At 39.8% G+C, this 11,083-nt stretch overlaps 1 protein-coding gene across 1 annotated transcript in view; it reads right to left on the bottom strand.

The window, feature by feature from the left end:
- Positions 1-6,832: 6,832 nt before the first annotated feature.
- ARHGAP42 (Rho GTPase activating protein 42) overlaps positions 6,833-11,083 on the bottom strand; it is a 137,742-nt gene continuing 133,491 nt past the window's right edge. Inside the window, exons 24-25 of the mRNA XM_009889416.1 lie at positions 7,640-7,719; positions 6,833-7,410 (exon numbers count right to left, since the gene is read on the bottom strand). Of these exons, the coding sequence (XP_009887718.1) occupies positions 7,322-7,410; positions 7,640-7,719 (169 nt within the window). The 3' untranslated portion in view covers positions 6,833-7,321. The remainder of the gene's footprint in view (positions 7,411-7,639; positions 7,720-11,083) is intronic.

An 11,083-nucleotide genomic window follows, 5' to 3' on the forward strand; every position in this document is an offset into this window, starting at 1 on the left:
AGGCCCCCTTAAGGGACTGGAAGGCCGCAATGAGATCTCCCCGGAGCCTTCTCTTCTCCAGGCTGAACAGCCCCAACTCTCTCAGCCTCTCCTCATAGGAGAGGTGCTCCAGCCCTCGGATCATCCTCATGGCTCTCCTCTGGACATACTCCAGCAGGTCCATGTCCTTCTTGTGTTGGGGGCTCCAGAGCTGGACGCAGTACTCCAGGTGGGGCCATGCGCTGTAAGGTGGCATAATGCAAGCAAATAATGAAGTCCCTCATCACCCTTTCTGGTAAATAACACAGGTAGTGTCTCATCCCATGGGAGTTTTCAGTCCAGTGATAATACAGGAACGCTGAGTTGGTTTAACGGGAATGTACATCTTTTTACATTTAAATGCTCACTGACATGTCAAAATATAGCAAGCCAGAACATTTGTTTCCCAGAAACAGAGAAAAATCCTAATTATTCCATGATGCCAAGTAAAATGTCCCTATAGACACTGAGAAAATGAGTGATGAGATCTATTTTAGGGTTTACTCTAGACTCCAAACTAGTCTGTGTTTACTCTTGTAGACTAGAGGATCCAAAAGCGAAGCAGCCTGCATCCCCATGGGGAAGGGCTCTGCTGCTTTACCTCCTTTCCAGAAGTCCCAGTGGTGCTGGAGAGCATTTCAGGGAATGAATGGTGACAGGGTCAGTCCCAGATGTTCCTTTTGGGTGACAGCTTAGATCATGATTGTTACACCCCACCTTGGGAATAGTTCAGTAACCTTTAAGTGCGGGCAATAAGTTACAGCTCAGCTCTGCACCCCCTTGCTGCAGCCCCTTTCCTCCTCAGGCTTTGCCAGCAGAGCTAACGCAGCCTGAAGCGGCTTCGCCAGCCCAACTGCGTCCCTCGGTCCCCGCAAGCGGAGCCTTTCCTTCTCCCTGGCCCCGTACTGCATGGGACGCGAGGACCTCAGCAAGGCACAGGTCCATCTTTGCTGGCCACAGGCTGCAGGTGACTTTTTGATTCCTAGAAGCAGACTCTGTACCTCTAAAATCGTCAAGCGGGGAGAGCTGTGAAGTGTAAACTTCACTTAGGAGTAGTTGTCAAAAAGCAACACAAGGGCAGGGCTGTTTCTCCACCTGGTCCGTGTTGTTTTGCTTCTCCACCCAACTCATTTTTTCTTCCTGGTCATCGTATCTATGTTTTGGTTTCAGTTGTATCTGCTGTCCCCCAGAGCAGTCGCAGGTGCAGCGCCCAGGCGAGAGGTGGACGGGCCGGGGGTGAGGCCGGCAGCCCGGGGAGGCTCAGGCGAGGCCGGCAGGAGCCATGAATAGCTCAGGGCGGGCAGCAGGACCCATCTTCCCTGGGTCTGATGCAGCAGTCTTCTGCACTATCCAAGCCTAACCACCAGGGAAAAAGTTTATCAGCTGGCTGGTTTGAGCTTCCTTGCGTAAAAAATGTAGTTATTTTTAGTTAATATCATAATAAAGCCTGATGGTTTCAGGAGTATAAAAAAGCCTCTTGGGTTTCTGGAGTCCCGTCAGGAGAAAGGCGCGGCAGGCCACCTCACAGCTCCTCTTGCCTCGGGCACAGTCAGCAATGGAAGTTGACTCCCTCCTGAAGGCTAGAAAAGCTGCAGGTCCCTGAGGCCAAATGCCTTGGAGAAATGTTAGGAAAGGGACGCAAGGAAACTTGCAGAAACCACTGCCCTCACGCGACTTCCCTCGCAGGCAGTGCTGTTGGAATCAGGTCACCAACCCCCTCCCCCGTGAGCCGCCCAGCTGCTAATTGTCAGAGGCAAAGACCTCATCAATGATGTTTGGATATACCAGGGTTGTGCTCCTTGTTACCTAACATGCACAACTGTCATTTTCTTTTCCTCAAAAGCCACATCTTTGGAGACTTCCACGTGACCAGGACAGCAGGTGACACACTATTGCCCCGCATTCATACACACGCCCATCGCTCGACGTTAGGAGCAATGTCCTCTACGTAAAGCATCCTCATGGGTGAAACTTCATTGGAAAATACAGGTATGGATGATAGTCGCATGGAAGTGTTATTACCTGGAAAAAAGAAAAGGCTGTACCAGAGCCCAAATTTAAAAATAATAAAGAAACCAGTTTGTGTAGAAAGGCTTTTTATTTTGAAAAACGTTTTTTTAAATTTTTGAAATACAGTGTAAAGTACAACATAGAATTATGTCTGCAAGTCAGCTTATGCATGTCATGCCAGTTATTTACATGGAGATATATACAGAGTGCAGATAATTATTGAAACCACACTACAAAATAAACAGAGAGTTCAATAAGATAATTTAGTAGGACTTTATTAAATATATATAGTTATTGATTGTATATACTTTCCTATTAAAATACCATATAGTATCTAAAGTAGCCCCTATAAACTCTAATACCTCCAAAATTGTCATAAATATGATTGAAAATTGAAACTATCCATGTGCCCTGTTCAGCTGCTTTGCCCATTGCTGTAACAGAAACTCTTGCAGTGCTGAAATCACGGTGCTATGTTTAGTGCCAGAACTTTAATGATAATTCCCAGTAAAACACTTGCAAAAAGCTCAGATGCGGAATAGCTTTCAGCTGAGACATCCAAGGGTTGAAGCACCATTCCCTATACTTAAAATAACAAGGATAATCCAATGCTTTATTAAATACTGCCACATACAGGACAAGAAAAACAATGCTATGATCTTCAGTGACTGAATTACAACATTGAATTAGTAGCTGTTTGGATACCAAGCACCTTATCAAAGCAAAACAAAGCAAACTCCCAAAGCCCGTGCAAAATCTTATCCAAAAAATGAGACCTCCCAACTTGTACTGCACCAGCCTGATCAACAGTCTGACTTTTGCACGAGCAGTAACTGGAAGGGCCGCGGCAGCAGCGGCTGTCAGGGCTGTGGGACCACAAAGAACAAGACTGAACTTCGCCTACAGCTTGACCTCTGGTAATTGAATGATTCATATAGGGCACTCTGCTGAAAGAAAGGATAATGCCAAGCTGTATCACATATTACCCCATCAACAGAATATTCTGTTTGCTTTCTGGGGGTTTCTGGCCAGCAAACCCCCACTATAAATTGCCAAAGGTCTCTCTTTGACTTCACTAGAGCTTTGCGAGTTTCCATCAGTGGAGAAGATCCACCCCAGTCCAGAGGATGCGCTCCCCTACTGGGATTTCTCTTCTTGCTGCTCAATCCAAAATTGCACAAACTACTGTCTTAGTAAAAGAAGTATGAAGAACAATATACTTTTTAGTTTCATTGTTTATTCTGATGTAACCTTATTAAGCAGAAAATAGACCAGTGGAGAAATGTAACAGAAAAAAAAAACAATTACTGCCATACAATGCTTTTTTTGGTTGTAATTATTGTTCTGAACTGCTGAATTTCGCAACTTTTCCCGTCCTAACATGTTGTTCCTAAAGGCACATTACAATTCAATCCCATTACAGCCAAAGAATAGAGATTAGCACCAGAAAACATATAAAAGGAAAATAAGTTACTATTACTATCATAGAATAGCGCTGGTCAGCAAATCTGTGCATCTTTTTTTTCCAGAAATAATTGAACAGTGAACTTTATAGATTAGTTAGGGACATCAGTGATAGCTATAGTTTAATTTAGGAGTTTTGTTACATAGAACTCTAAATGCCAAAATACGGCAAGGACATTTTAATACTGAACTCATAGGAATTACACCAAAAATATTTTTTCATCTTTATCATCATTAATAAAAAGTGTGAATATAAAATATTAATATACTTTACACATTTATCATACAATATATCAGTCCTTCACACTATTAATTTGATTCATGTTGTGCTGCAACATGTATCAAAAGGTTTAACAAAGAAAAAACACGGCTAATTACATAAGTTGCGGGTACAGACATTATTTCCACAAGACAAACAGCAATCACGTGTAGTCTACCTTGAGTTCTACAGTGATATTTGGAAAAAAACCTGCTGCATCCTTTTAGGAAGGATAAGAATAATTATAATAAAAAATCGCTCAACCTTTGCTTGTAGAGTGAATCTGACTTTCATAAAAAACAGTAAATCAATACTATGAACTAATTTAGTTCAGCTTGCCTAATTTTCTGATAAGGCACTATCAAGATATTATATCTTCATTTAAACATTATATGGATTTCTGATCCTTTCCATTTAGCAGAAGGAATTTTCAGTCAGGCCTGAGAGTATCATCATTAGATGAGCTTTGGTGCTGCCCTCTCCCCCATTTCAGTCTTCAAACACCTAGTTACTTAACTCTCCAGTTCATTGTACAGCTTCTTGTAGAGATAAACTCCCTCCTGGAAGGTCAGGGAAGAGCTGGGGCATCCACAACCCAGCGGCGAGATTACACAGAAAGTGCTTGTTATGTACCGCAGAGGAGAAGAACAGAAAAAATGTAAAATATTTCAAAAAATGAAAAAAAAAACCCTACTTGTCCCACTGAGAGTGAGTGGTTAACTGTAATTAAGAATGGGCATAACCTTTTTCAGATGGAAATGCCACTCTAAAGCTGAGCTACCTTAAAATTATTTATGTGATCGTCACGGCTTCAAAAGAAGGGTCTGAAAAAGTGCAGTCTTACACAGGAAAATACGGATTTGTTTTGTGAGCAGCAGAACGAATGGGATCCAACTTCTTATGAAGTTGTCTACTGCAATTCAATTTTGTGTCTAATGTGAGTCGAATGCATGGGAACAGACAGAACACCTCTCCTCCACAGGGATTCCTCCGAGTCTTCCTACAGCCTTTCCCTCAGCACTTACAGACTCCGCTTACTTAATCTGTAACTGAACTTTGCATTTTTACAAAACTTTTAATGAACTTAGCATCTTTGAGTCCCCTAGCTTGCACTAAGGTCAGCTGATTTCAAAACATAATACTGGAGAATACCCAGATGTATAAATAGGTTGCAAGATTACGTAAGATTAGCTTTTCCCCTCTTCTTTTTAAATCCGTCTAAAGCAAAAGCAAAGCAGAGCAAGCATTTTCTATTTCACTGTTCCTCAAGAACTTCACAACAATTAAATTCCTCCTAAGATGTATAAGAGGCCATGGAAGGATGTTCAGCAAAGGTCTGTTTGCCACTGACCCCAGTGCAATAGATAGAAGTAGTGTTTATTTCCACAGACCACTGCATTCCTCTGCCTGGGTGAGAGGTGTGCCTCCAGCCTCTGCTCAGAGCTCTGCCTCCCTTTCTGCTCCTTTTTGCCTGCAGCAGCGCTCCTGGGAAGGTCACCAGAGGTAAGCTTTTTGACATCCTACAATTTTTGGACTGTGAAATACAGCAAAACCACATCCAAAATCATGTTGATCTTCTCAGGGTAGAGAATCTTCTCATGGTAGTTTCAGGCGTAGCTTACACTAAGGAATCTTGGCTTACCTTAAAAATAAGAAAGGCTCAATCTGATGAGAAAAGACCCTCACTTCCTTTCCCATCTGCTCTGGGCAAATTAGATGAGCACACACACATCTGCCTCCACTGCCTGCGACATGTCTGGAACAACCTTTCATCACAACGCGCTGAACACAATCTGGTCTTAAGGTGAAGTGAAACATGATTTGGAACTTAAATAAAACTGTTTAGAGTGAAGAAAGAACCAAGATCACTCAGTCACTAATTCAAGGGCTCTGTCCTCAACTGCCTGCAGTCAGTCTTACCCAGGCTCCCCCTTCCCTGATCATCACTTGATACTTTAATTAGCAAGAAGAAGGATCCTGCCAGCTTTTTCCACCAGCCTGAATTCCAATGCAGAACTGCCCTGCAGACAGCATTGCACTACATACAAGTAAAGAAGGTTCTGATGTGCTTCTTTTTATGTTGGCAATAAATTTTATTTTCTAATTTAAACAAGAAAAAGCCTATGGAAAGAAAGAAGAAGCAATTAAAAGATTACTGATGTTTTTAGTCCTAACTGTTCTTTCTTAAACTTTCTAGAAATAGTATACAACTTAGAAATCAACAGAAGATGTATATGTTGATGTCTGTTACCAAAGAAAGAACTAAGTCTTGATAGGTCTATGAAATGGTGAATTCCTTCTGGAGCACTAATCCTGAAGAATTACTGATATGGAGCTTAAATATCTTGGTTTTCAGTCAGGCATGACAAGTAGCCAAGCCAGCAGTGCATGTTCTCTCTCAAGGTGTGCAAGAAAGATGCTCAGATTTAAAAAGCTGCTTATGGTTTGGGTTTTTTTTTTAGTTGGGATTTTTTTTTTTTCAGTCTTATCAGGAGCAATTGATGGATCTCTACAAAACTTTTGAAAAGTAAGGCTTTTTCATTCTGTGGAAGAGGAAAATCAAATAGTTTAGCAGAAGTCAGGAGAAATAATGCTAAGTACTTCTATTGCTACATGGAGCTTTCAGCATTCATAGCTTATAAAATTAGCTACTTCACAGGCCATTTGACTTATTTGCAATGGAAAAAGTTGGAAAAGGACTCGGTTACAAATTATCTCAGGTTTCAAAACATAGCGCTGTTTTTCACTGCTCGCTTCACATTACTACTAATCATTCCAGATTGAGCATCTCCGTGTTTTCTACAGATGCTGTTCTGAGATACGCTGAGAATATTGTCCCAATGACGGGTATCATAGAAATAAAAGCTGTTAATATTATCTATACTGATATAGAAAGGAGCAAATAAATCTAAGAAGTATTTGAATGAAACATTCATTAAACATATATTTTGAATGAGCACTTATTGCTCAAGCAGTGTATAAACTGATTTCATTATCAGTTGCATAAATTCTGTAACATACTGTAATCTCAATGACTAACAGACGTTCAAACTTCTGATTTATGGAAAACTCATTTCTTATTTGAAATGATTAGGACTAATTTAGAATCAAGTTTTCTAAGGGAGAATTCAGATCACAATAGAAACATTACTTACACTATGAAAAAAAAAGACAATTTTCCATATTAAAAACTATAGATTGCAAGAAATGTCATAGAGTGCATTGCCTCTAAATTTCACACTTCCTAGGACCTGAAGGTCTGCAGCTAAATGGCAACTTTTTTGATTTTATTGCTCTAGTGTTCCTTACCCATGAAAGAAGAACAGAACAACCTTTTGCAAACAATAGAAGTTATTTAAACAGAGTACCGTCTTCAGTACAGAAACTGTTAACTGTTTCATTACATTCTGTTCCGCTGATAGGGAGCTGTGTAACCTGCAGCTGCAGTATCTGAAGGAAATCTACCACTCAGCTAACGGGCTGATGCCATATCTGTGTCAGATAAAAATCATAGTGCTTATTATTTGTTACCATGGATACCATGAAGATATTGCTGTCCACTAAAGATTACTAGAGGAAGACAACATAATTCTCAGGAACGAGTCCTGTTTTGCCTTCATAAGTTGCTTTTAACCAGCCGGGTTCCACTGATGGATACACTGCAAAAAAAACCAAGCCAGACAAATAAAACATACTTACAATAAATCAGCACTGTTAAAAGATCCTATATATGGCTCATATATTTATTTAGACAGTATTTATTCAAAAGCAACTGAAAAATCAGGGCAAAAACTGAGTTGAAAATGGAATTACGTTTTTATCTTGTGGATGCCATTCAGGTTTTTTTGTATTTTTTTATGTAAAATGAGAACGTAAAACATATCTTACCATTGGAAAATATTGCGCCCTGTGGGAAAGACAGCTCATGACTATGCTCAGCCTTACAGGAATACATGGCTTTTGCTTGTCTGAAAGAAAAAAATACAGGCTTGCAATAAATGAGGCAACAAGGAAAAATGTATAAAGAAATGAAATTAAAACCTGGGAAGAGTAGAAATAATCCGTTGCACAAATACAGGATGGTAATGACTAGTTACACAGTAGTTCAGAGTAGTAGAATGATAGCAGACAATAACTCCAAGCTTACTAGAGTTAACAAGCACGTTATTGCAGAAAAGAGACCAATATCCTACTTAGAGGTTTAAAGACGTATATATAATTGATAACATTTAAGAGGACTCTCTCTTTCTAGTTGAAGTTGTCATTCAAACGAATACTGACTTGAGCATATTGCTTGAAGCAAGTGATGGACTGCCTGGCGACAATTCCAAAGTGATCATTAAAAGTCCAAAAACATGACTTGTGAGAAATATAGTTGATCTGTTTACAGAAGAAAATAATTCACAGAAGGCAAATATGAGACAAAAAAAAGGAGAAATCTGTTCTCCAGGCTGGCTGCAAAAAGGACTTAAATAGATTTAAATTGCAGCAAGGGAGATTTAAATTAGGTGTCTGGGGTGGGTTTCAGCTTTGGCCACCTAAATCTAGACGTCTACAAATAACCTACGTGCATAGCTCCACAAAGCTTCCAGGCCTGGCTTCTGCTACAGTAGATGCGTACTTGAGAGTGCAATGAAAGGCTCACCAGGTTCCACTGCCTGCAGCAAAACCTAAAGACACTTATAGGTAGATAGTTAAATTTATGTCTTTTAACCTGTAACTGGAAAACCCCTCTATTGGTTAGGATAGCGAAGCACTGGAACTGCCAAGAACTGGAGAATCCCCGAATTGAATAATTCCCATTACAAAAATTAATTACACACCCCCCCCACCCCCCACCCCCAAATTAAAAAAAGCCACTACACAGATATCTGTAAAAGAACTAGTTAGATATATAATGATTCTATCCCAGAGGAGGACACATTAGGTCACCTCTTGATATGGCTTCTAGCACTGTGATTCTGCAAAATACAAAATGAAGGACTACACATAAAGATGGAAATTAGGAAATGGAAATTTCATTCTCTCTACATCCCTGCACTTTACCTAATACCTTTCCTTTAAGTTATAGACTCAAAGCAACTTTTATACAATCCATCAGTTTTTCTGGGTTTCTTTAAACTTATTGGAAACCCACATTATAACAAATGAAGATGAACTTGTTGATTATTATGATTACACTTTTGTATGATGTGACGTGGCGTTACTGATTCAGGTTTCCTTCCAGCCAGGACCTATGTCAATGACCCGCTATGTGACCTGTGGTGAAATTTAAAATTTCTAGCCTGCTTTTTGAGAGGGTGTATATGCAAGTGACATGTAAGCTATTTTGTCTTTCCTCCCAAAATAGGCAGATAACAGAGTTGTAAGGCAGATTAATAATAGTGCCACATCATAAGTAATAGCATAAGAAGTCTGTTTTATTTTGTGTACTGCCAGTGGGGCCCATGGAACTTCACCTTTGGAGTTCCACACCCCTCTGGCGAGGTTAAGCAGGGACAGACTTCCTAAAGGGAGCAGAGAGCATCCCTCTACCCTGGCCTCATACCCTGGTGCAGATCAGGACTAGCACACCATCGATCATCTGAATCTCTAAAAGGTATGAGTGGATGGCCATATTCCCAAATTTGTATGTGTAACCTTTCCAGAAGAAAATGCTCTGAAGATGATTTATGACTACACCAAGTGGCGTGTTTTGCCTTCATCTTAAGTGAAGAACTGACTCATCAAGGGTTAGACTCTCAGACTGAGAGTTCCAGAGGAGGTCAAGAATTTTGAGTCATGCCATCGATATCCAAGGGCACTTTATTTTCTGAATGCTGAAAAGATTGCTAACTCTCAGTACCATCATTCCCACTGCTAACTAGAATGCGAGCACCAGAGCCCCGTTTGTCCACTTTGCTTAAATGTTAGTTTTCTTTCTGGCTGGTGTAGACTGCTTTGTTTAGCATTTTTCCAAGACAACTCCTTGGTGCCTACTGTTATGAAGAACTTGCCATCTATAGTTGACAAGACAGGTGTGAAGTTTCATTACTCTACAGAATACATCCAAATTTATACATAATAATCTACATAATATATTCTAAAATATACAGAGGGAGATTAGGTTACTTTACCGAAGGTCACACATAAACTAGAATTGGATTCTTTAATCTCAAGATTTTTCCTCCAAGTCAATATAACAAAAAGCGCTACAGACGTTCTGGCTATACTGACCCAGATCAGTAAGAGCCTGACAAAACAGTTCTTTCCTGTGTGGCACAATCATGGACTTTATACACATAAACCAGTAGAGTAACAGTTAATAATGATTATAGTTGCAATGAATATAAGATAATTGATAATGAACTTACTAAAGCACAGGGATGATTTCAAACCTGATTTTAATTAGTGGCATGACTATCAAGCCAGTTTCCCATGTTAAGAATGGAGCATCTGAGTAATACTGTGACAAAAGACATTTAAGGCAATAATAACACAGAACAGCAATATTTAAATGTGAGGCAGAATTATTTAAGTTATTCTTGAAATATGACATGCTGGATTTTAGTGCCTTTAAAAAAGTTAAGAAAAATAAATGCAATTTTCTCCTATATTCTCTTATGGCTACTAAGCTATTCTGTTTTCAGCTTCTAATTTCACGTGATCCAAGTATGTTTACCTTAAAAGTAAAAAGAAGATAAGAAAACATGGACTCAGTCTTGCTAAATTCTGGAAAGAGAAAGCTTCCCAGCATTTGACATTTACTGATACACACAAACACAAGGTCCAAAGTCCTCAGTCTCTCCAAAGCTGAGGAATTACAGGATTCTTCCCACCACTTGGCTCCTGACAGAGTAATTACATCCCAATGTTATCTACAAACTGTGTGTGATGGTATAATGACAGACAGATTCGGTGAATATTTACTCATAACTCTGGAGCCATTTTCAAGCCCCTGGTTAGTGTCTCCACATTTGATTTGATTACGTAGGTTCTCTTATTAGTTATTACTCAATTGAACCCTATCCAGCTGGAAGCATTAGCAATGAAAAGGGCTTGCAGGTTCTTGGGCGATTTTTTTTTTTATGTGATTATGAAAACGGACAGCCTTAATGCTCTCCTCCCTAGAAACAAGCCTGTTAGTCAAAAAGCATGTGATAACATCACCGTGATCTATTCTGGATCTCTTAAAATGATGCTAATAATCTGAGAAGAGTGTGATTCAGGTTGTATAGTGCAGAGAAAGAAAACAACTTCAGAAAATGGTACCCATATTTCCTACAAGTTCCTTCTTTCCATGACTTTACTGGATAGACTCCAGATGAGAAAAAAATTAGTTTTCCCTTTCCC

Source organism: Charadrius vociferus, unplaced genomic scaffold (genome assembly GCF_000708025.1).
Source record: "Charadrius vociferus isolate BGI_N301 unplaced genomic scaffold, ASM70802v2 scaffold87, whole genome shotgun sequence".
NCBI lineage: Eukaryota > Metazoa > Chordata > Aves > Charadriiformes > Charadriidae > Charadrius > Charadrius vociferus.